We start from the raw sequence: 26,841 nt of genomic DNA, 5'->3' as shown, positions 1-26,841 counted from the left end.
ATCTTAGTCCAGAACTCTCCTTGCATACCTCGTTGTTTGCTCAAAAGAAGAAAAAAAAAATACTTCAGCCACCTATCTCATTCTCTAAATTCGAAATGGGTGAAAATTCGCTGATTCCCAGTTACAAGTGCCCGTGTTTAGGGGAAATAATATTGAACAGATTCGCGCGTGAATGAAAATCACGAGGAATTCTTCTCCGATTTGTTTTCAGGTTCCAGCGGCTGGGGCAGGCGAAATTATCGAGCCGAGGAGAGAAACACGGCGTGCAATTAGCCGACGCTGCCGCCGCCGAGTGACTTCGATAATCGGCACGAAGGCCCCGGGCGGGTGTCTGCCGCTCTTCTCCACGGCTCACCCTCGTTCTCGTCCTCAACGTCCGTCCGAATCCCATCCGACTAGCTCTGCTAAGCCGCCGCCACTACTTCGTGGGAACTCGCCGTCTGCTCAGCGAGGCACCCTTTAATTATCCACTTTCCTTGTAACTCCTGTTTTTCCCAGAGATTCTCGCAAACTTTTAAAAGCACGGCGATATCAACATTCCCCGCCGCCCTCCTGAGCTACAAGCCGAAACTGCCCTTTAAACCCGGAGAAATGATCGGTGCGACGTATTCTTGTTACAGTTCACAGTCTGCTAAATTTTTTCTCAATTTTAATCAATTATCGAACCATTTCTACGCATCTATAATCGCATTTGTACGTATATTGAAATATGTGCGAAAAGAGTCTAGATAATAATAACGGCGATGGCAAATCACTCGGAAAAGTTCTCGAACGAGTTTGAGGGTTGTAATTTTTACGGCCCTTCTCCTAATTACCATGTAATACGCACACGTGTATCTCGGACGAAGATACATCTGCCCGATAGGTGTTTGGTACACGAGATTGTGCGAGGTAGCAGTCATCCGTCAATTATAACCGGGGATGCGTGTATATACGGGTTCTCAATAAACGAGCCATTACGGGAATTGGTTTCATCTTATCCGAGTAAGGCAGCCTAGCAGCAACGGCGGCGGGTAGAATCGGCTCACCTCTCTCGCCGGTAGGTATATCATTTCAATTTTGTATCAGGCGTCGGCGTATGAGATACGTTAGTTTAGCGAGACCGTCGCCGCGGATCGGAGATGCGGGAGAAAAGCTGGAGAAAATATGTGATAAACATTTTGGAAAAAGGTATAAAAAAAAGTAATCAAAAAGTATACAAAGAGGAGTAGAAAAAAAACGCACCCACAAAAACGCGAAAACGAGGAAGGGGGAAAAAAGGATCGAGAAGCAGGCCAACAAACGCCCGAGTCGAAGAAGGAAAAATACGTTTCCGTTGCGATGCTGCATAAAAAGCATCCCTCGGTTGCCCTGCAGTGATTGCATTTGCAATTACGACTCGGACCGCGTCGCGGATCGTGCTCTACAGCTTTTTCTCCACCGCACCGTTTTATAAATTACGCGTCAAAGTCCGACGGTTGGAAGTTTCGATCGTCAGCTCGAGCAGCATCGACGGACAAAGCTTGCAGGGCTTTTTTCCCGCCGCGGATGCGCGAAATCGTCGCGGATACGGAAAGAAGGATACGATCCTATTGCGAATATCCGTCCGGTTCCTTTGCGCTTCTGGATAAAAAGCGGACGGCACTCGCCATCCGCGTTACATTGCCGTCCCGGTTTTTCGCCCTCGCTTTCAGCTTTCCGTTTTACGCTAACCGTCTACGTTGGGTATATTCGGATCTTCTTGCCGCTTCGGCACGAAACTGCGCTCCACCAGCACCACCGCTGAGTTTTACGCGTGTTTAATCTGAAAATGGATTGCCGCCGGAGAATGTGAGTGAGAAAGAGAGAGAGAGAGGTATATACATAGTATACGCAGAGCGAGAGGAAGAGAAAAGCTCTGCGACTGCGGAAATCTCTCGGCGATCCCTTGCTTTGCAGAAACGGACGGACAACGCGGAATTGTAACATGTTACTCGGAGCGTGATGACGGAGTCTCGAATTTTGGTAATTGGCTATTAACCAGCCCCGGCTTTTTCGATTGATGATGATAGAAGACGGAGAAACTCGGCCAAGGTTGCAGGGGATGGTTGGTATTTTCCCCTACGACGCCGCGGGCGTGGAATTATACGTGTATACATATATATATATATATATATATGTAATACACATATTATGATGTCTTACACCGTAGAAGTGGCTAAATCCGGGGGTTGCAACGGTGTGTGCTGGGGAGTTGGAGAAAGTTTTCTTGAAAGACACGTTTCGAATTCCTCTGGTGAAAACGGAGCTGAGACGGAAAGAGCGAGGGAGAGAGACGCAGAGAGGAGAGAGCCATTAGAATGTCTTTTGTCTGAGATAGTCGGTGGGCAACATACATACATGTATACGTTGTGCATACATATACGTACACAGGCATTCGCCATTCAGGGGTTCATAAAAAGAACGTATAACGTCCCTGGGGCCTGGCGATGTATCATGAGTCCCCCGCTCTCCTCTCCTCTCCGTCTTTTTACGACGTGAATCCGCGGAGCGAGTTTTGATTGCGCGAACGGTCGAATAAATGAAAAGCCAGTCGGTATCGAGCTCGGGGGTGAAATGAAAAAAAAGCGAGGTAGAGAAAGAGAGTGAGAGAGAGAGAGAGAGAGTAAAAGAGGAAGCAAAAGATGAAGCGAATGAAAAAAAAATCAAAAAAATCGAAACGAAACAAAAACTGTATCAAACTTATATCAGGATCTTGCCGCGTTTCTCTTTTGCCGCTGAAAAAAAATTGCGAGGTGGAGAAGAAAAATGATGAAAATAATAGCGGTAGTAATGGCAATGATATAATAATAATAATAACAACTCGCGTAAGAGAAAAACAGCAAGCCGGAATAGTGTACGTACGTATACATATACAAACGCATAGGTATGGTATGTTTATCTAACCGTGCAGGGAATGCCTTTTTGATTTGATAGATGAACCGGTTCCTCTCGTCTTTATCAATATTTAGTATTTGCCGGGAAATCGGGGCTGCAGTTACACGTTACCTTATAAAGCTCCGGGGTTCGACGTATAAGTTTTCGCTGACTTGTGGCTTTTTATCGAGCCCTTCGGGCACGCCGATTCTGCCCGTTCCATCGGGCGCAGCGGCCCGAGTATACTTATACGTACGTTTACCGGATATTACACTTTGTTTGAGCCGCGGTTCCGATAAGCCGGGTAAAAGGTGAGCTTGCTGTACACCTGCCTGACCCTTGAGCTTTTGTCAGCTGTTACGTTAAAGTGAGAATTTAAAACGAACACTGGCTGGGATTGATGAATTGAAAAGGGACATCGTGACTTTGTGGCTAAGGTTTTAAAGAGGGTTACAGCTTGAACGATCCAACATCATACCTATTTTGAGGAGTTTTTTTTACTTTAACGACGCAGCGAAGCTAACTGGGAGAATCGCGAAAAAGAAACAAAAACGCGAAAAGTGGAAGAAACCTGGCACCGAGGGGGTCGCGGAACGCGGGAGACGTAACTCAGGACTTACCGGAAGGCGATGAGGATTGATGGGAGACGTCGCGATGGAGAGGGAGGAGGAAGGGAAAGGGTTGTTTTCCGTTCCAGAGGCAACTCCGGCCCAGAGTTTGAGGGTGCGAGAAAAAGGCTCAAGGAGGCTGATTGGTCAATAATCGACACTTTTTTTTTACCACCAGATAATATAGTCGGTACATTGAATATTCCTTCACTACGAGAACCTCTTTAATCTACGAAAATAGAGCAAATATTGTTATCGTAAACAAAAGTTTGACAGAGGCATCAACAAAATTTATGAAAATTTGCCAGATTCGTTCGATTTCGCTCTACGATGTCTGACTTTATTTAAAAGACAATTTCCTGCATATTTACTGATTGCGAAACCCTTTTTGTTCATCAATTTGGCATTCTTTCACATTACAAAATTGAAGTTGCATATTCATTATGATTGACAAACGGCGATCTTTGGTTGACTCCTGAGAAAAAAATAAATAAGCATCTCTTCGAGTCAGTTGCCAAAAATAGTTTTGCAAAAAAAAAAAACTAGTTCGCGTAGAGTGAAATCGTAAGAATCTACTATATTTTCGACCATTGTTGCGCATTTTGAAACAAAGCAGCGACGTCGAAAAAGCCTTTGTTCAAAATATCAATATTTTTTATTCTAGTATTTTCAAAAAGATCCTCGCAGCTTAAGAATACATAAAAATTTGAAAATATATTACGATGTACGAACACCTCGTAACAATATATAAGATAAGATAAGGAGCGTAGAATTTGGGCCAATTTGGGTGAAATACGGGGATCTTTGACACGCAATTACAAGCGAATCTCAGGTACAATTAATCTCTGCGAATCCAACGAATCCAGTCCTCGTGCAACGAGTTTTGTATTTTCGGTTTTAGCCGCAGGCTGTTTTGCCGATTCGAGGACAGCGACGAATGGCCTCCAAAGAAGCGGAGAGAATCACCGACGACACGGAGAAGAAGCCGGCTAACAAGCGAATGAAATACCGGGAGAGACCGAAAGTCTGGAAAGTCCGAAAAGTCGGGCGTCGCGTCGCATCGCCTTACAAAAGATGAACCCGCGAGACTGCCCGGTGTTGTTTTTATCATCATAATCATTATTGTTATTCCCCTATACTTTATATACTTATGTATGTCTCTAACATTCCTTTGCCGATATATTCCGTACCGCAGAGTCGATTTTGCCTTCCCGGAGTGGGTCGACGTATACGCGACGTTTACTTTCCGCCTTCGCTGAGCTTTTTCCGCGTCATTTTCGTCCGTCCCTTCGGGTTCCAGAGTCACGTTCGGTTTCAAAAAAGTCTGTTACAAAACTCTGACGGAATTATTTCCTTCACCGAATTTTCCCCCAACTATTGCACAAGCTTGCGTTATACGTACGACAGATATTTCTGCAAAAACTCACGGATATTCCGCTGCCAGTACTGATTTCGTTTCAGAATTGTTCACTGAACCTTGAATATCTCGGCAGTGACGAGAACTTTACACAGCGGAGTAATATTGGAATGGATTTCTCAAGGTGTTTCATTTAAAAAATAATTATCAGCCAGTACGGAAAGAATTATTATCGTTTTTCCAGTCTGTTAAATATAATATATATGTGTATATCGATTATGAATTACTTTCATCATAAATTTAGAGCGTATATAAATTTTGTGAAAATTAATAATCCCGGACAGAGGGGTTGTTTATACCTCGTACAGTTCTGCAGCCGGCCGATTCGCTTACACACTTTTCGGCAGGGTAGAAGGAGAAGGGATATTTAATACCTTTACTTAATAGTACTTTGAGCATGCTCCGAGTAACTACGGAAGCGTAACCGAGCCCCAAGTCCCGCTTTCGTTAAAACTTTTGCGCCCTTTATTAACGCCGAAAAATTTCGTCTTTTACTTGATATCATTTTTGTTTTCTTTGTTTTTTCAATTTCTTTTTCATTTTTATTATTTTTTTTTTTTTTGTTTTTACTCTTTCACTTCTGTCTTGTTTGCGAGAAAACAAAAGCGGGCAGCGGCGAAGCAGGAGGGAAAGTGGGGGGAGAAAAGTAGACGGACGACCCCATTTAATTTACTCGGTTAATAAGCGTGCAGCCGCGGCGAAAAAGGTTCCGGCGTTAAAAAATGGTATTCAAAACTCTGGGAAAATAAATTCCTCCGTTTATACTTATGTACACCATGCTTCGTACAACTTTTTTTTTTTTTTCTTCATATATAGACACGCAACGGCGGCACGGCGTGGATTTTCATTTTCCAAGGATCAACGCTTGCTCTCTCGTCCCCCCCCCCCTCCCTTATAATTGCGTATATCTCGTTTGGAAAGAAATAATTTCCACCGCGGGGCTAAAGGAAGTGGAAAACGGGACCTTATTTTAATCCGTCGAGTGTCGCCGCGTGCTTTTTAAAAACAACCCAGTGTGAATTCATGTATAGGTATATATATATATATGTATATGCACGTACAGATATGGGTATAAATCCACTTTGTATATGATTGTATGTGAGGGAAAAAGCATTGGGTGCACTTGTTGTACATCTGAGGCACGCGTACACGTATAAACGTACACGAATATCGTTTGTGTCTAGATGAAAAGGTTCGCGACGCCCTTCTTGTCGCGCGTAGGTATACGTAGTTATATTACATATAGGTATAGTACATACACTAGCCATAGGTAGGTGAAATCGACCCTTCCGACCGGCGGTGCGCGATTTGTGGGGAAAAGCAGGCACTTTTCGTCTTTCGGTCTGTTGTCCTTCTTCCCGGCCGACTTCCGGGGGCCGTAAGGCGAGCCCCCTAATGGCGAATAAGGTCAACAATGTAAGCAAGGCCTACCCGGCAAAGTCGGTTGACTGCCGCGTCGCCGCCTCGACGAGAGTGTCGAGGTTTCCTTGGTGGAGGGGAGGGAGGAATACACCTTATATACATGTATAGGTATAGTATAGGTGTAGCTCGCCGTGTCCGCGAGCTTGCAGCGGAATGGCGGCGTAGCTAATTCTGGAAGGGAGGAAGGGAGGACGGAGGCGTCGAAGCGTGAAATCAATTTTTTTTCGCCAAATTTCCACCCCCAAATCGATTTCCAGTTTTCAATCTCCTCGGTTTCCTGCACTGCAGCCTAATATCAACCCCTCATCACCGAGGGTGAAAAGAAAAAAGAGTATGAAAAAGGGGAAGAGAAGTAGGGAGGGGTTGGGGGAGGGGGAAGAGAAACAAACGACGGGGGAAAGGGAAGAAGTGAAAAGAATAAAATAAAAACTTTCCGCGATTGATTTTATTTGAATTCATTTGAAATCCGGCCGCATTATAATATATATTGTACATATCTATACCACCCGCGTCGAGTTGACGCGCGCAAACCGCCCGAAAAATAAGCATTGCCGCTTACGCTACACTACGTCTCATCTGTGCTACAGAAATAATTTATTTCGAGACGAAGCGCGCGCGCGAGGGAGAGAGAGAGAGAGAGAGAAATGGAGGATCGAGCCACTGAGCCTTGAGGAAATTGTCTGCAGCCCCTCTTACAGAACTCACCACGACCACCGTCAACCCCCTTTCCTCGCCCTCCTCCCTCTCCCCCCCCCCCCTCCCCAAACCTTCTTCTTGCGCCTTATTCTTACCGAGTGAGTCAACAATACCAGAAGCGCGTCCATTGTCGAATGCTTTTAAATTTGAAATATAAACCGCGTCTATATACCTCGTCTGCAGCCCTTCTTCCCTTCTCTCTCTCTCTCTCTCTCTCTCTCTCTCTCTCCCTCTCTGTTGTTATACCTTACAGTAGTCAGTGTAATACACGCGTTTTTCCCGTAGGTACAGGTGCTTTTTACTTCCGATTCTATACCATCGTAGTCCGTCTTGCTTGTAACTGCTGCTCTTCAGAAATGTTGTATTACCTACATGTACACGTGTCAGGTAACGTGTTCTTTGAACGAAATGCGTTTGAGATGAATTTTTTATTTTCTCTTTCTGCGTTACGCTGCTACCCCTTCCCGCCAGTAATTCACTCTTTAATCTACTACCGTGCTTTCGAAATTTTCATCACCGTCTGCTCGAGCAACCGGCGAAGTCGTTCGAAACAGCGGCGGGATTATTTTTCTTGTCCTCCTCTTTCCGCAACGTTAAATTTTTCATGTTCGTCCGCAGAAGGTCCATCAGCAAAAATTGGCGAGCTAAAAAATCGACTTCCGTAGCTGCAGATTCAGGAAACTTCACCACGAGTCATGTCACGTGTGTCTGTCGACTCGATGAAACGGTAATGATATTTCTGTTTCGATTTGTTGTTTGATTTTTTTTTTTTTTTTCTAAACGCGTTAATTTTGATTCCCGTACTTTGTCGGTAAAGTTTTTTTGCTCTTTCTTAATTGTGTTTTATTTTTTTTTATTTTTAATTTTTCACGGGGATAAGTAAAGCCGGTTACTTCGCGAACGAAAGGAGGCGGACGTTTAACGGATCTTGAGCAAACATCAAACAGTAGGCAAGCAGCAGGCAGGCACCGCGTCACACCAGAGAAACGGCGTCGTCCTGCAGCTCGAAAAATTAAGTCTCCCTTATTTAATTTGGAAAGTTGTTTAAAGGGAGAGAGGGGGGGGGGGGGTGGTGGTGGTGGAGAGCGCAGGCTTCCTCCTTTGACTTTATTTTCTCGGTTCTTATACTCCCCGTATAACGCGACAACCCGCCGTTATTTGCCTCCCGCCAAGCTCTTATACTTCTTCTTTTTCTTGTTCGTTTCTGCTTTATTTTTATTTCTTCCTCTTTCTTTCTCTCTCTCTCTCTCTCTCTCTCTTTCTCACGTTTTCTCGACGTCGCTTCGAAGCGACGAAGCTTCGAAAAATGCATGGCTAAAAAAAAAAGATTCGGTTCTGAAACCACCGTTCCGTTACTAATTGAATAACTCAACGGTGACCAGTTCAGCAGTCAGAAATTGACACGAAATTTTAACAATCCGCGATATGGATAAAAAAAAAACCGTAGAGACGAACAAAATGAATCAAACGTTAAATGGAAGTCGATGAAATCCTGCAAATCTTACTTTATAAATGTGAACCAATTATATAGCTGTACCACTGGAGGAAATCAGTGTATATAATACATTGTAAGTCGGTGAAATATCAGTGAAGTGTCACTGAACCGTTAGTGTATACGAACTGGTTTTTTTTCCAGTGATAAAAGTACTTGTAACTCGAATTTAGAGAGCACGTAAACTCGAAAACACGGATTTTTTCCCCCATACCAGTGCAAGCGATGGGAATTTCAATCCAAGAGCGAATGTTCGTCCCTCTTCCCTGAAACTCGGGCAGCCCTATAATTCGATGAAAATAATTAGCTTATCACAAACCGCGGATGGTGGCTCTCGACAGCGAAGCAAGACAATAACCGCGGATAGGAGCTGCAGCAGGGCGGAAGAAAAGGGACCGCGATAATAATAATTGCCAGCGCGGATTCCGGCTTGAATAAATATATGTACAGAGGTATATATGTACAATATACATATACAGGGATGGAGAGGAGTCACGGGTTGGCGTCAGAAACCGCTTACTCAGAAAGGAATTGGTCAACCGGAATTGCCGAAGTGGTATTGGCGTTCAGCCCCGGTTTGGCATCGTGTAATAACGCAATAACGAGAGGACGTGAATTTCCAAGACATAGCTAAGTAAGCCTAATTACGGTATTCTAATAAGCGTTACGCGTGCCAGTTTCTCTCAATATAAACGGCCGTCTTGTCCTCACTTCGCTCAAACGTCTTTCACAAGCCCCCCTTTTCTCCCTCTTAGCGGACGTCCCGCAAATTCGTTTTCAATTTTTGTCCTTAAATTCAGGCTCATTAACGCGTACAGATCTTTTCCCGTTATTTAACCCTTAAACTGCCGTTGTAGCATATTATCTACACGGGTGAAGAAGCTGTATCTTTTTTTTTTAATATCTTCTTCAATTTCAATCTGAAAGTTCGGAAATAATTTGAGAAATAGTAATAGGCACTTTAAAGAAAGTGTTCAACGAACAATTTGATTTGAAAAACTTTTTATTTAAGTATGAAAATTGAAAAATTCTATTTTCAAGAAGTGTGATGTTTGAACATTTTGTTTGAGAAAAATGATTTTTTTTAATGGGAAAGAGGCCTGGCCGTTAAGGGGTCGAAGGCTCGTTCCTTGGACTCTCATGTTTAAAATACCAATTTAAATTCCATCGCGATGATCCGTCGACCGACTTACAATCAGATATTGTACACGTAAGCACGAGGGAAATGATTTATCACGATCGAAGGTTGACCATCGATCTTTTCATTACAATTATTAGTTGGGAGGGGAAGAGAAGGGACGAAAGGGACATGAGAGTATATTTTTCAATACGATGTACTCACCTTTTTGCCGTCGAGTTCGTGAGTGCCTTGAGCCAAAACTTTGTCAACGCTGGCTGGATCCGCGAACGTGATGAAGCCAAAACCTCTGCAACACAACGAAGCGCACAGCGTTGAATTCATAAGTCGGTTGATATCATCCCTTGCACAGGGTGTTGCTAGCAATTAATATAATAACCACGGACTAATCGATTGATCGAAACTAACAAATGAACAAAATATGTGGACGAAAAATAAAAGTAAAGATATAAGAAAAAAATTGGAAAAACAAAACATCGAAAAATTGACCCGCTAATTACAAATGATAATTTGCAAACACGGCTTTGCTTCGAATTTCGGGTTCAACCCTTCCTCTGATTCTCCGTTTCTCGTTCCCCTCACTTGTGTTTCTAATCCTGACAGTGATTGCGGAGTATAAAAAAGTCGGCTTGTTTTCTCTCAATTTACAAGTGTTGCGGAAAAAGGTGAGGCGAAAATGGAATATAAAAAGGGCTCCCCATTTCATCCGTAAATAGAAGCCTGCACAGCTACTCGAAAAGAGGTTCAACGAATACTTCTCACACGAATCCCGCAGGCTTGAAGCATGGTTATTGATAATATCTCCACGTTATTTAGGGTGTAAGCATGCCTCAGAAATCAAACGCGGCAATATCCATACTCGTTCCAGCTCTTTTTTACTCCTCGTGATCCTGTCCAGTATTTCTCTTCCCTCTATCCGACCCGACGGAACACTTTGCACCCCACCACCCGGAGGTTTAACCCCTTTTCGAACTGTGCAACAACTCGAGTCGCGCCGTATATAATACAATTCGATGCGTTACACATGGATTGGATTTTATCGATTTGAATTTCAGAAGTACAACGACGTACGGAAACCGAAGGAGATACCGCTGCATGTATTGTATTCTTTCGAACTTTGGATAAACTCGATCTACATTCCAGGGAGAACGATTTCTATACTCCGAACGCGTTCCCTCGGAAACGTTTCAGAAGTTTTGTGCAATATGAACCGTGGGTATTTTTATTTTTTTTAGTCTTATACACGCGCCTTGATAATTAACCCCGTGTTGAAACAGGACTCAAGTATAGAATAGAGAATTCGTTCGTCATGTCGCGCATAACGCAGTTGATACCGAAGCCGTTGATTACACTACACAGCAAGCTGGGATACATATTAATTTTCACTGGTTATTTTTAAACTGAGAAGAAAAACGTAACGTTTTCTTATTTTTAGTCTTATTTGTACCATCCTAATGTTGATAATTTTTTCCGGATTAAAAATCAACTCTTCATCTCCGCGGAGAGCAAGAATCGAGAATCAATCATGGTTGAAAAATCTGGGTGCCAATAATTTGACACTGCCGATGTGAATGGCAATTATAATTGTTATTAAAAAATATAGATATATATATAAATAACTAAAGAAAATTACGGAAAACGAAAAAGAAAGAATTGGAGAACGGTTAACAACGACATTCAAGTGAACAGACTGGAGAATTGTATATGAATATAATAATGCACGAAAAGGTGTGAAGAAGAAGATGTGCAATGCAAATAATGTAATTCTATGTATATAATGAATATAGGTATCTGATTTTGCTCTTCTTCCTCTTCTCTCTTTAATTGCTCTACAATTTTCGTTACGTTGTTTATTATTTTTTCTTTTCCTCTCTCTCTCTCTCTCTCTCTCTGTCTCTCTCTCTCTCTCTCTTTCTTTCTCTCCCTCTCTCTCTCTCTCTCCCTCGCTTCTACGCTCAGTCCGTTGATTTGAGGGTCGTTGATGAGATGGTAAAGATGTGCGGTGTGCACGTACCTTGGTGTAAACATGCGGCCAGTGCTATCCACCACATACGAGGCGAGCTCACCGCTGCTGAAATTAACACACAGCTATGTTCACTTTCACACTGTTTCCACCAAGTGCCAGCCCTGCACCACCTCGCTCTTTTCATTTTTCTACATCATTGTCAATACGTGCGTATTACATACAGACCGATACTCTGTGTAAAAATATAACAATTTTGCAAACGATCGATTCTTTCTCATTGATATTTATAAAAATTTCCAAACTCGTTTCTCTCTAATCTTTTTTTCATTTTCCATGTCCTTTTTACTTTACTTTCTCAATTCAAGCGCGATCACGAGATGGGCCAACAGCGAACGCGATTCTTGTAGCTTTGAAATGCTTTTACACAAATCGTTGAATCGCGTCGAAAGTTGGCCCACTTCCTTCGTTAATGCACTCGAGGATCTAACAAGTTGATCTACCCGTGGTAACAGGGTAAGGGCAGCCACATTGGACGACGGTCGATTCGACGAATTCAGCCTGAGCCATAAAAATTGTGCGTCAAGAAGGTTTGGGGATGTGCAATGCAGTGCGGTGCGGTGTGGTGAAATTGGCGCGATACGGGGTGATTTCGACGAGGTTGGTTGACGGTGGGAAGGGGAGGGGGTGAGTGATGAGTGACGATTTGGAAAAGGAGGTCATTACGCGTGTATGCGGCGCGCGATGAAGGAGGGTAGTATCGGGGGGATGTGGAAAATCGCGTCGGTACAATCGGGTACAAATGACAGCTCGCTGAATCGGCGGTCATCCAATCAACATCAAAACACCAAACGTCACGATACAACACCATCAGCATCTAGGCACATAATATAGGTATAGGTTATGTTCTATGTATGCACGCTAACAACAAGTCTGTATTCAACTACACAGCAAAAATAACAAAACTACACTGCCATTAACAGATACGCAGACACGCGCGTATACCGTCTATGGTATACAATTATATCTGCCTGAAAGCTGCAAGCTGCGAGCTCCTCTTTCATAATACAAGCATTACCGCGGGACCGTTCTTTTCAACGATAATCGCGCTTCGCTAGCTGGGTCAATTCATTCGCAATGCCGCACTTGCAATTTACCCTCGACGCGCGACTTTTGCGGATTCACGCTCGCTTCGTTGTTCAAGTATCGCTGCAGCAGCCGCGACGTTAATTTCTGCTCGAAAATGGCCCTCCCCTCACCGCGTTCTCGTCTCCGATAAGCTTGTCGTACCCGGTATTTACTCGCGGTATTATCTCTACGCGCTTACCGTTTACGCAAATTGATCGGTTATCTGCTGCGGCTGCGTTTACTTTGGAACCGTTTGTTTCTGTAATACTCGTACGTTACCGTTGCTCGTGCTTGCTGTTTTCAGGCAAATTGCACTCGGCAGGGATTCTTTGCCGTTTCGTCGAGTTTTCGTAGTGCAATCCCGTGAGCAATTCGGATTTCACTTAAACTCGTACAGTTTCTACGTCGCTTTGAAAATTGGCAACGGGGCTGGTGCAACGAAACGAAACGTTACGGTGGCTCGATAATCATAGGGTGGAAAACGAAGGTCGAGAGAAATATCAGGTTTCCCATTAAAGCGAGGAAAAAGAGGGGGGTAATTTAATAATTTCTTATTACTTCCTACGTTCCTTAGAGCGAGCTAGTGGCTGAAGGCAAACGGTGGAAGGGAGACGGGGGACGGTGGAGGGGTGGAGAGGCAAACCAGCGTACGTAACGAACGCAAAATAATTATCTTCTCGTTACCGGCAAAACCTGAGAGGCGGTTTGCGAAATTCGCAGGCGTTTGCGGTGAACGCGCGGCGTTTCTACCCAAGCGAAATTGAACGATACGCGTACATTTAATGGGAAAACGAAACACAATATTTCGTTCTTCTCTCCTCGGTCATTATTTTGAAAACCGAGCCGAACCGTCCCGAATCCTCGTTCCCGCAAGAATTGGGATTCGCGTATTAGACACGATTGCGAGCAGAAATGTGTGTTTGATAAAACTCGCATCATATGAGGACCGACGGTATTCACTCGAATACTCGTATCAATCGTAATCGTGTGAAATTTTACGACTCTGGATTTGAATGGAATTTCTCGTCGAAAGTCGATGGGTAGAGAAAAAGCCCGAGTATCTCTTGGCCTGATCGAGTGGGGAGGAGGTCGGTAACAAATAGCAGAGGTCACGTTCCCGGAGCATGTTTCGGTGGCGGTGGCGTGAAATATAACAAAGCGTGCTCGGTATTGAGGGGGCGAGGGGCGGAGGGATCCACCCCCGGTGGCAAAGGTCTGAGCTTTGCACGTCCAAGTGTTTGATTGAACCGTAAAAAATGAACCGGGAAGTACAAGGGAGGATCGGCGAGGTTTGCGGCGTGTGTGCGAGGACTCGGGGGCTTGTATCGGGGGCGGCGCGGCTCCTTGTCACCCATTGTCAGCCACTGTCAGCCATTGTCAGCCATTGTTCCTGAATAATCTATAAAAGGCTAAGTGGGATGGAAGGGGTGGCTGGCGCGTCCCGTCTACTTGAGCACGGCTTCTCTGATCCTCCACTTTTCACTCGCTCCTCGACGCCGGCGAAGAAGAAGAAGAAGCGGGAGGAGGAGGAGGTGGAGGAGGAGGAGGATGAAGATGAACAAGGGAGAAGATTGTCAGGTCGGGCTGACGGGTGCATTTGTTTGTCACCCCCTTCTTCTTCTTCTTCTTCTTCGTCTTCTTCTTCTTCCTCGCAACCGAGACGGAATGGAAAGTCGAATAGTCGAGGGTTGTTTCGCGTCCCGCGACTTGTTTGAATAAAGTTGCACCATCGGTGGGTGGATGTGAGGTTATACAAGGTACGCGCCTGTTGTTCACCGGGGGTATTTTCGTACAGACCGCGATTCCAATTTCCCCGGGATTTCAGCCGTCCTCATTTCCGCTTTGCAGTAAACACCGATTTTTACCCCAGTTTTGCAGGGAAGACGGGTCCTAGCTGTCGCAAGTTCTAGTTGTCACAAAGTCCGTATCTCAGTCGCTAGATATCGGAACGAACGGCGCTATAGATTCGAGTTATAGTTCAATGTTTGAATGAAACGAACGTTGTTAACTAGAATAATGTTCGTTCGTTCATTCGTTCGTTCAATTATTACCACAGCAGATACCGAGCGCATGTCTGGTTAAAGATAACGCATATCACCGCCCGGAGGAGTGAAACAACTGGATATCCGTGAAATCTGTATCGACGAACGTTATCCGCGGTGTTTTTTCATCCACTTTTACTATAAAACTGCGATGTTCCGGACAGTTGAAAAATGACGAAATTCGCAACTCCGCAGAAGGAGGCCAGGCAGGCATGCCTAATCGTCGATCGATTCTCCGCACCCTTTATTCTCGCACGGTCTTATCGACGATCTGAGTACGCGTCGAGTCATCTGAAATTCGTCGGTGGTAGGTATGAAAAATTTTCATAACCCGCGACAATTATTCTACCGCTAATTGAGTTACGCCGCGTTCTAAATGCCCGATGAATATTCATCGCGAAGCCAGCGCAGCAGCAGCAACGACGATGCGCGGTTACGGAAGAACGAAGCGTGGCTTTTAAGATAGAAAATTTTCGTCGCCGGTTGGAGAAAAAAAAATCTTTTATTTTCAACAGAATTATAAATCAGGTGTCCGGCCGCGTAATCAGCGCCTGCTTCTCGCGATTCGTTTTTCCCGGCATCGGCTGCATTTACAACCGAAAGCTCGAAATTTTCTCACCCCTGTGGCTCACGGTGGCCGTTGGTAATCGGCTCATGTGCGTGGCCGAACTTTTATCATACCTTATGTATATACGCATACATATATACACTTCGGGCTAATGACCAGGTGAATATTTTTAAAGAATCCCGCTTATAGCTGCACCGCTTCACGCCGCTGAAAGTCCCCATGCCCCAACCATAGAGTTTCTCACTGTAATTGGCTTGTTCTTCTTAACTTTGTAGAAACGGGATCTCGTTGAATCGTATTATGCAAATTCATTCGCCCCTAGTCCCTCACCCCCGTGTACGTATATACGAAGAAGCGACGTCGCGACGTCGACCGCGAGAGTCTGAACCCCTTCTGCGAGACGAGTATATAGATTTATATACAATACACATCCAACCCCTAAGAAACAGCGAGAAAGAGTGAGTGAGAGAGAGAGAGAGAGAGAGAGCGAGAATACGAAAAAAACATCGAGTTCGTCCCGTCACAAAGTCAAATACCTAGACACGCATTTTCGCATATTTTTACAAAATTCAATTTCAGTTTGGCGATCGTAAAAACTCAACACATGCAGCCGCTTGCGGGGTAGTTAATTAAACGGACGGATATGAGAATATCCTTCGGAGGGGTTAAGCGTCGCGACGATGCAATTTGCCCGCAGTTGGCGAGCCCCTATATCGGGAGTATTTATGTAAAATGGTCTCATTTCGCGTCGCGAGTAAGCAAACTTCCCTCAAGTACCCACAACCCGGACGGTTTCCGGCAAGTCCGAATTCCGTTGGAATACGCGCCTTACAGTGTTCTCGAGGAGTAAAGTATCGCGTCGTTCGCGTCGATCGATCGATTCGAATAGAAATTCGTCCGGATGGCAGATTTGGATCCGATCACCTCGGGGTCGCGGTTCAAAGATTTGATTAAAACGTCGGAGCTTCCCGATCCCTCGGGACGTGCGACATCATCGGTGTATAAGTAAGCTCTCGAGAAGCGGTTCTTCAAGTCCGAGCTGAGAATTCTCTCCCCCTGAGCGGCTCCGCGCGCTCCAGACGCTCGAGTGGAGGATCGAGGATCGCTCCTTCCCTCTTTATGCCCCCCTCCCTCCCGCCCCTACGTTTGCCGACCCCGAGGCCTCGCCTAAGTGCAGCGCCGTGCCGTCGAGAGGACTGAGATCCCTTCATCCACCCTCTTCCAGTCTCTCCACGTCTTCTTCCACCAGACGCGAAGTAAGCGGCCCTCCGCGCCGCGTTTCCGGCCCGGTTTCGATCACGCCGCCGGAGGCGGGAACCGAGCTCGACTGTCCGCGGTCTGCAAGTCCGCAGCTTTTCCTCCTCGGCTTGTTATTCTTTCGTCTTCCGTCTCCTCTCTCCCGAGGCCTCGAGAAGGCGAGAAGGCCTCGTCCAGCTTCCGTCTGTCTGTCGTCATGGAGACGAGTGCCCGAAGCGTCAAATCTGTTGTAGGTACAATAATCCTGCGAGGCCTCCCCTGCCGCTTCCTCCCTCAGCCCTGACGGCCTGAACCCTCCTCCTTTTCGGGCAATTCGACGCTTGGCCGCGCTTAACCCAGTTCGCGGTCCTCGGTGGGGATCCAGAAGCTCGATCCTTCCTCGATCATGTCCGCGAGCCCTTAGCCATCTCCGTTTTCTCGGATATGCAACACCCTCTGCAAACACGCTCGGACTGTTGCTGAGATTTTGCGGATACACCGATTTGCTCACTAATACAGCGAAACCTGTTTCACAAAATTGACGGGGACGTATACCGAGACTTAACGTCGACGAAGTTACGAGATTCAACGTTTGACCACCTGAAATTGGTCACCTGTCAAACACAGCTTGGGAGGTCGCATTTAAGTATCGTACCTGCCCAATGAAAATTTATTCCAATTCAGGCATAGGTTTCTTAACAGGGCCGGTCATTAATTACGTAAAGGTCCCGAGAGAGTTTAAAAAATCTCTACGTGACCTTACCTCGGAGGGGGGTAAAGCTATTCTTACGTAATATTTTACTACGAGTCGAAATTCTCCTGGGAGCCAATCCGTTCAACCTCGACGACGATCGATGATCCGAATTGAACCGGCTTTTACTCTTTGACTGATTTCCTGTAATATTATTTCAAATCTAGTCGTTCATTATGTAACGCAAAGCATTCCATATCGTTTGTAGTTGTTCGGCTGTTTCCTCACTTTAAGATTGTTTCACATCTTACTTTTAATCACATCTCACTTTACTTTTTAGGTGTTAGTGTAACTGGACCTTTTCTAACGACATTTAAGTAATTACCGCTTCTTAGGGAAACTCCAGGTAAAATCTTACGTAACAAGGGGGCGGAGGGTCCGAGAAATCTTATGTGTCCTTCCATAGGGGTGGGGGAATCAAGAATGGCCAAAATCGTTCTTACGTAATTAACGAACGATCCCTAAACGGTTTCGATGTAGCCATTCGGAAAGGCTTTGGCAAACTTTTACCAATGCGAGTGATCAAATAAGTGACTAGATTTTCAATTGCCCTACGCTTGACTTGCGTTTGAAATTTCGTACCTCATTTTTGCCCTCTTATCTTCCAGACAAAAATATTGCGACCGGTCATTCAGCCTGCCAAGATTCACCGTTTCCTCTATACGTGTGCATAATTGTATTGTCCGTATCCGTGATACCAGCTGTTCATTCTTTTCTATATTTCTATCAATTTTCCTCGCACAATGTCGCCGTATCTCGGCATCACGGTTCACCAACCACGCGAAATGATAAAAATAATGAAGATGAAAAATAAAAAAAAAAAGAATAAACCGCGTCGATAGTAACACGACACAGGGACGAAATCCTGTAAATTCTATTTGCAATTCCACAAGGTGGGTGGATACCCACCTGGCACAGTGAGAGACAAGAGGATCGATGATCCACTCGACCCAGTGAACCCGCAAGTCAATTTCGACGCGGCGGAATCGAGAGGCTGCAGATATAACGGCCTAATATCGCCTCTGGAACGGAGGACCCGGTCGCATTGTGCGGAGTTTGCAAACCCCGGGGGGTGGTTGGTGGATGGTAGATGCGAATAAGGTTCGGAAGCGCGATGTAGCGAGGCCACGAATGGCTCGCTGCCCGGCTGCAAGTATGCGCTAATGCGACTCGTATACCTTTCGACTCCCCGGCGAGCCGGTGCGGCAGTTACGCCGTGGAATCCGGGCAACGAGACACTCAGAATGCAGCCGCCCTTATCCGAATCTATCGAGGTGCTGTGCGCCGCGCGGCGCGGCGTCGAGAACTTCTAGGGGTGAACGACGAGGCTGCACCTGAATTGCAGCGGCAAATTTCGCCCTTTGGGGGGATGACCTTATTCCATAAAATTCTGCACGCGGTCGAAGCCGCGAAACGTTTACTACCCGTAACACCGGTCAACGCGAATTTCGAATCTGAGTTCCGGATGTCATGATTTTGATTTCTCCAACGTAACTGATGGATGAAAATATTGTTTCATTAGATAAAGTTTATTTTTTGTAGAAACAAGAACGATATTTCGGATTTTAAGACGAATTACCTATTTTATCAAACATTTATTGTATATATGACAAACAAACGGGCTTCAGTTTTGCATTCAAATCACATTTATTGAAAAATAATAATTAATAATAAACGGCAAATGTAAAAGAATTGATAAACAAAGCTTAAAAGAGAATATTTTTTGTACTTCTTTTATTTTCATACGGACTTTCTCGTATCAAACCCCAAACGTAATCTCCCATCGTGCTCTTATTATACCGCCCCTTTCCTTTTTCTTCCGAATAGACATCCATATCAGCTATCAACCATAAACCTTGAGACTTATTCATCGCCATAAAAAAGACAAAAACAAACTTTATAAGTAATAAATAAAGGTTTTGGTTATTATTCGAAGCATAAAATTTAAATTCATTTATATCAATAGAAGTTCAAAACCAACAAAAAAAAAATGATCCTGACCTGGTGTAATTTTTGCCAATTGCTGCTAATGAAGATTTTTTTTTATAACCGAGACACGGAAATGGATCCACGAGTAAAACGCCGAATTCTGTCCTGCAATCTGCTTCGCTACTTTCTATCGATTCCCCTCAATGTCCACTCGCGTAGCGAAAACTCCGGCACACTCTGTATCTTATCAGTGAAGAGTGGCTCGTATTCTTCTCGTCTACCGCATCCGGGCCGTGAGGAATATTCCTGCGGGTTCTGAACTCCGAGGGAATAAGATATCCCTGAGGCGTTTGCAGTAGGTACGACCGATGTCTGCGGCAGGAACTTCAAGTCGAGCTTTTGCAATCCTGCAGCGCAGTGCAGTGCGGCGCAATCTTGAGTCCGCTGTTATGCGCTTTTAATATCCTCGAGGTAACCTCAGAGCACGCGATGAAAATTGCCGACTCTTTTGTAATTACAATCTCTTCACGGCACGACCCGGCCAATTCAATTGCGGCCCCCGTCCCCCTCCCTCCCCTCGTCCCTCTTTGCTGTACCCCTCTTTCTCTTTTTCTCTCCTTCGCTCCTGCCGCAGGATCACGGCGAGAAATACGCGACGGGATCCGAGCCACGCGCCACACTCGAGCCTCGAGCACACTGCATTTGCATTTTATTGTTTAATATAAGTTTACGTCATCCTCCCTCGTTCGCCCTTCGCCCGTGGAAGAGCAGCTCCCGCGTTCAAACACTCGAGATTGTGTTGAATCGCGCTGACGCTGCGCGCCGCGCCGGAACTGCGAATCCTTTTCCTCGCGGCACGCTCCGCAGGGTAATGAAAGAGTGAAACTTCGAACGAAATTTACGGTTATAAGCTCGCCGCTTGAGAATATCGCCCGGATCCCACATCGAACGAGGAATCCTAGAGTGACGGGTGCCTCGTCCTCCTTCTTCCTGAAGCGAAAAGGACGAGACAATGAATGCGCGACGTGGCGTCTCTGCTGACGGATTTCCTTTCCTGGATGTTTGACGAATACAAGCTCCGGAGGGAATAAGACAAGTGTACCAGTTATTGGCCCTGACCCAATTATCGACCTTTTTTGGTTCTATAATCAGTTCGATCCTTGATTCTAAAGTTCCAAAAAAATTAATTTCTAGTGTCTACCCCTCTATAACAATTGGTTTTAGTCATCGAGAGATTCGCAATTTGTACCGTAAGTTTATAAAATGGTCAATAATTGAGTCCAAACGTGTGGATAACCGGTACGCTTACCTAATAATATCACGGGCTGGTTTCTTTCTATGTTCTGAGCAGCTTACGCAGTTTCGTCGTATAAAAAAGTGGAAAGGAACTTCCGGCCGACCGCGTCTTGTGGACGGACGATGATGCGTCGAACGAGCGTTAGCAATAAAGCCGAGGGCCCGCAATTTCGGATTTCCATTTCATTAAGCGGGGTCGCGCCGGGCTATTTGATTATAAAACAGTCCTCCAGCTCCAGTGTTCTTGAGGAGGGAGGAGAAGGAGGAGGAGGACTACTGCACCCGCCCCTCTAACCGTGAGCGCGAGCCGGCCAATTTTCCACAAAGGCCAACCTGGGACACACAATAAGGGCGAGCATTTACATTCCCATAAAGGCCAATCCCCGTTGCAGGACGTAACAAGCGTCGCGGCCGTGCTCAGATTGGCCCCATAACCGCGGGTCACTGCACCGAGAAAAAAAAAAAGGAACGTCCCGAAATTGCCGAGTCATTTTCACTTCTTGTAACGAAGCCTGCAGGAATGCGGTGAACGCCGTCGATTCCCCATGTTGCGAAAGTCTGTTTTCGGCACGCTCGTTTCATGCATTAACCATAACACGGTTATCACGCCTTTGACTTGGATAAAACTTGAGAACGACGGTGAACGTCGGTTCTTTTAATTCAAACTCGCGCGAGTCGGTTGCTCCGAGGGATGATCGTTAACTCGAGCTCGAGTGTCGAGACGTTTATTTTTATCCCTTCGACAGGGGGTTTTTATACCGCGGTGATAATATAAGCGAGGGAGCAAATATCAGCTGCGAACGGTTCCGGAGGCGGCAAATGGTTACTGCAAACAGAGTCAGGACGGGGCAGCGGGGAATTAACGTGTGGGAAACGAAGGTAAAGTTTCCGCGTTTGCTGTCTGTGCGGGCGACGCCGAAGTCGCGGGGTCCGCGTAATTGGATATAATTTTTAGGAACCACACTAACCGAATTACGCCAACTCGGAGGCGGCGGTTTGTTTGCGCTGCAACGACGCCCGGCGTCGCGACGCCGCCACCCTTGAGGGGGATCGCAATTATTCAGCGTCGCGATGACGATGCCTCGAGTTCGACTAAAAAGGCACCCTTTTAACCAAGGAATCAACAGCTGCAGGCCCGGGCGGGGCCGTAAAGCGACGACGTTGCAGAGCGACGTGACGAGCAACGGAGAAAACGTCATAAAGTGCGTTCAGCCCGGCCGGATTTATGGGGGAGAAGGAGAAGGTAAGAAGGACCAGAGCGTCTCAGACTAGGCGTCCTCGGGCATCAAATTCCCCCACCCAGCTTCGGCTGCGGAAGGATAAACAAGTCGCGTTTTCGCGACAAATGAGCGCCATCGCGTTAATGCAAGCTATAGGTGACGGAATTGTCTCCGTTTGTAATCCGCGACGTTAACGAGGCTGAAACGGAGATCCAACCCCCGGCTCCTTTCCTCCGACGCTCAAGAAAGTTCACCCGAATTAAATGGGACGTGAACGAACGCGGCTCGGCGTCTTTCTCTCACCCTCCCTCCCTCTCTTTCTCTCTTTCGCGATTGCGTTTCCTTCGGGAATACGTGGTACCGGTACCCCATGCTCTCAACGACATTCCCGCCTCTTTATTACCTCCACAAAGGAACGTTTACGACGAATTCCGGTCGCACCTGCGCCGATCCTCCCTTTTGATTCGTAAATGTTGCGTAGCCAAGGTAGCTTGGCCATTCTCTGAATAGCGATTATCACCTATAATTCCGGAAGGTGCGGACGAAAATTCAGGAATTTCGCCTCGACTCTCCCTCGTAAATATCGGGGCCAAGGTGCCCGCGTACAATTCGATCGCGTAGATCATTTATCATTCACCGATCGTATATTCTACGTCATGTACGTAAGTAAGCATTCATCTCAGCGAAACGAACAATGCGTAAATCTTAACCTGCTGGGTAGGTGCGTCGGGTTTTACGGTCTTTCCAGCCATTTGCGCGGCAAGAGGGATTTAATATACGAATGTGTTTATATTAAACGCCGCCGGGGAAGCCGCAGCTACACGACGGTGAAATCTCACCTTTTATCCTCCTGTTTTTTTTCATCTTGGAATGTATACCTATCATTTTTTGAACGCGTCTTTACTCCGTGATACATCGTTACCTGTACACGGCGTCGAAAAACATTCGCCACCTGCTGATCCGACTGTTTGAGGAGTAAACACCACCCTTAATGCTTATCCCCTTTCCCCAAAATAAGGGAAACAATCGATTCAGGATAAAACCACCGCGCATATTATCGTCCGTTGACGTAGTGGATAATGTCCGATTCGTATGATCGAAATGAATTTAACGTCGGTATATATATATATATATATATATATTTATATATCTGAAAACCTTTTTAAAAACCGTAGGGGTGATTCTTACCCCGTCAACGTTCGAGTCGGCAGGTATAAAACAATGCGCGTCCAATGTTTCTCGACATACTAAAACATATCGCGGAATGATGAAGATCGGCGAGGTGCATTTCGAGTAGCTACTTTCCTTGCGATCGGTGAAGCATGTATACATCTCCTCTTGACCCGAAACGAAGCTTACGTCCAAGACGGGTGATTATTTCCCGACTTCACCCCTCGTCGTGGAACAAAACTGGCTTAATTTCAGTCGATACTAAGCGGCGTCGGTATCGGGGATAATTGCGGCTCGATCAAATTGGTCGATCGACCGATCAGCGAGCGGCCGTCGGTGAAACAACACGAAATAACGGGGCATTCAGCGGCGGGAACCGCAGATGCGGGGGAAACGGGGGACGGGACGGGATAGGTATACCAGCGAGTCGGAGTCACGCGAAACACAGGAATACCCGGCATTGTTCAATCAATGTACATTGAGTCCCGGAGTTCTGCTGCTCCCAGCATCATCGCGGTACCCGCAGGCAACTTTCCGCCCGGGATCTCAGACGTTCCGGCTAATTACCCGGAACGGTGATTCCCGGGATGAATCCCGATGCCTCGATATTCACGAGATTGAAGTTAGTAACGTTGTCGTAGCGACAACGCAACTACGGACAAGAAATCGTCGTGTTGGAACTTCGGAATGACTTCCTTCGGGAATTCGTGGTTTCCAAAATCTGGATACGCTTTACTCTTTACTACGATATCCTGAGTCTCGTGATGGTCGCAAAATTCCAAGGTAACGATTTCTCCTCGCGAAAAACGAACCTGCGTCTCTGAGTCAACGGACGTTGTACGAACATATCGGGGTCCCATGGAAAAGAGGAAAAAGAAGAAGCGTAGTAAGGGTGCCGACAATGTTTACCTAGACGTTGAATCGTCCGGGGAAAACAATGGCCGTCCGAGAGTCGTTAGAAACGATAAGTTTATAATTGGACCCCTGTCTTATGGTAATTATTCGGGGGTGATTTATGGTGATAGATAGACGGCTTGGCTCCTGGGGGGTGCGCCGATGAAGAGGCGCCGCGACGTCGTAATCAACGGATCGCACTCGCAGGACGCGTCGTGACAAATTAAGAATTTGATTGAACTAACGCGGACGGGTGCTCGGCAGGAGCATGTTTCGGCTGAAATTTGGTTCGTCCGGGTGGAATCAAGTGTACAAACAGTCGCCGGATAAAACGGCTGCAGGGAAGAACGAACGAACGAAAGAAGGAACGAAGGAACGAACGAATGAACAGCGGAACGGATTAGACTAGCTGCCACCGAGTGGCGGCCAGATAAGAAGTGGAAGTTCTGCAGCCCTTGAGCCGAGACGACGAGGAGGAGGAGGAGGAGGATGAGGAGGAGGAGGACGACTCTAGTTGCAGGGAATTAGCGAAGTAATTAAGAGTCGGGTAAATAGAGGAAAATAACGGGTGAGCTTCCGCTGGCCGGGTATATAACGCACCGTATAAAGCGCCCGAACTTATCTCAAAGTTTTCCTGAAGCGAGTCGCGTTATATTTCTCTCCCTTCATCAAATTAGATCTAAGGTATAACTACTTACTGCATATTATAATAAGGATCTGTGCAGTCAAATTTTGTCCCTCTGAAGAGCAATAATTCAACCGACGATGACCGGGGGTTAATTTTCGTAGTCGTCTCACCTTCTTCTTCGGCTTCTTCTTACTCCTCTTTTATACAGCTGTTTAGGAATAACGATGAAACGCGACGTCGCGACGTTAATAATTACGAGTCCCGTCTTTGAAATTCGGACGAGCCGCAGAGTTCGAAAGCTGGATAAACGAAGGGTTGACAACGATTACCGTTAACGCGGGGTGAAAGGCGGCTCCGGCTCTCCCCGTAAAAGGGTTAAGAATTCGATTAGGGGGTCCGTACGTTCCGCACGGGGGGCCCGACGCGACGGTCTGCACGCGGCGAACGGAAATGGGAGCGGAAAGGGCGCGTCATTCCCCCGACTCGCGTCTTCTGATTGGCCGAGAATCAAGCCGAGAGGAAATCGCCGCGAAAGTGGTTATTATTACCTCCGTAACGGGATTACGGCTTCCAATCGAACACGAGCTTTCAATCATCTTCGTTAACCACCCTTCGATTCGTTCCTGCAGACACCCTCCCCCCCCCCCCCCCCCCCCCCCTCTGATTGACTTTCAACGGCACGGAGAAATCGTTAACACCCCCTCCCATTCAACCCCCTCGCTCATACTCGTTCCATCGATTACAGGCATCGATCCTCTTCCGCGAACCGATCGTCGTCATTATACGCGTCTCTCGGCTTACTGCTTGCATTATATCCATCAACTCAATCCACCCACGTCGAATCGCTGATAACTGCACCGCTGCTGCTGCTCCCGCTGCAGCGAGCCTGTAAATACGCGATTAATGAGACCCGGTCGTCCCGCAGTGGATATATATTCGTATTTGTGTGTCTTTTCTTTTTTTTTTTTTCTTTGCTCATTTTGATTTTGCTTTTCCAGGGGTAGTTTTCTTCGACTCACCGCAGATCACTGGAATTGTAATCGAAGGAGTTACCGTCGTAAGTATACAAGGTGCAAGTTTACCCAAGTGTTGTGCACACACTGGGGTTAAAATACCGCACCGAGAGCATGGGGTGGGTAATAAAACGAGAAATTACGCGAAGTAGGCAGACTAAGTTGAGCACGAGTAAGAGCGGAGTGGGGGGCGTGGCACGTATAGTTAAGTGCAGAAGACGGGGTGTAATTAAGGCAGCCTGATCGTTAATGCCGAAATGAAACGGGGTCTACCTGCGGAATACTGTGACACGGTAAACGGCCGAGCTTATACGTAGTAACGGTCGCTGTATAACCGAAGAAGGCGGTGGAGGAAAATTACCAGTTATACATACGCCGCCGTTGCCCCGTTGAGTAAATAACACCCTGCATTACAGTTTGTATAATTATATGTTACTTCGTAATAGCCGAAACTAGGTGACAAAGGTATGATATTACTTGTGCATGTGTCAGGACGAATTCACCCTCGTTATTCGTTCAAAATTCACCGCGGTTGCGAGCGGTTTGAGCGAATTTTGAAATTGTAATTTATAAAGACGATAAGTAAATAATGTGAATATTAGAATATAAATGATAATCTGGATTTATCGTTCAGCAGGGAGAATATACGTCGGAAATACAGAAGCGGAGGTATAAATATCAAATCCCTGAACGTGTTCGCGAATTTTACGGTTTCTCGGCGAGAAATTTGGAAAATGACGAAATCTCGACAGCCAGACGTCAAAATTCCCGGCGTATATTTATTTTTCCGGAGGTGAAAAAGCGGATTCTATCGAGTCAACCTTTTGAAAAAATTGAAGAAAAAAGAACGAATCTAAGTTCCCGAATTATTTTCATACAAAGATTGACATTTTGTGAATACGTTGTGAATTTTTGGTCGAACAACGTTAGGTACGCAAACCTAATACGGATATACGTAGAGTTAAAGGGGAAGCGAAGGTAGAGTAAAGGCCGAGATTGCAGGAGGTGGCGTCTGATCATAATCGTAATAATAAATGGGGGGTAAGTTGGAGGAGCGTTATCGTAATCGTAATCAAGCGAGCCGGTTCGCCATCCCCCAAAAATGGTCGTCGCCGCGTCGCGTCGGTCGAACGTCCGGGACATCTGGCAGCTTTGTCTCTCGGCCAAGCCACGCCTCTTCGGGAGTTAGTTTAGCTCCATGAACGCTTCTTACCTCCATCGATTCGGTCTTGAGGGGGTGAGTAGGTATAAAGGGTGGCAAGAAGGGGGGAGAAGGGGGGGCCAGATTTACAGTCGGCTATCGAACAGTCCGCTGCAACGATCGGCGCCCCCGTTTTTCAAATAACTCCGGAATCG

General features: G+C 46.1%; 1 protein-coding gene across 15 annotated transcripts in view; it reads right to left on the bottom strand.

Annotated features, from left to right (window-relative positions):
- LOC107222160 (RNA-binding protein Musashi homolog Rbp6) overlaps positions 1-26,841 on the bottom strand; it is a 411,438-nt gene that overhangs the window by 188,256 nt on the left and 196,341 nt on the right. For 12 of the 15 annotated variants that reach the window (XR_006904484.1, XR_006904485.1, XM_015661398.2 and 9 more), the window contains exons 4-5: positions 11,662-11,718; positions 9,852-9,936 (exon numbers count right to left, since the gene is read on the bottom strand). Coding sequence is in view for 13 of the 15 variants with exons in the window: in XM_015661398.2 (XP_015516884.2) it covers positions 9,852-9,936; positions 11,662-11,718 (142 nt within the window). In the remaining 2 variants the exon portion in view is untranslated. The remainder of the gene's footprint in view (positions 1-9,851; positions 9,937-11,661; positions 11,719-26,841) is intronic. The other 3 variants (XM_015661406.2, XM_015661408.2, XM_046740436.1) reach the window with 2 other exon arrangements.

Source organism: Neodiprion lecontei, chromosome 5 (genome assembly GCF_021901455.1).
Source record: "Neodiprion lecontei isolate iyNeoLeco1 chromosome 5, iyNeoLeco1.1, whole genome shotgun sequence".
Classification (NCBI taxonomy): Eukaryota; Metazoa; Arthropoda; class Insecta; order Hymenoptera; family Diprionidae; genus Neodiprion; species Neodiprion lecontei.
This window is presented reverse-complemented; position numbering and strand designations above follow the sequence as displayed.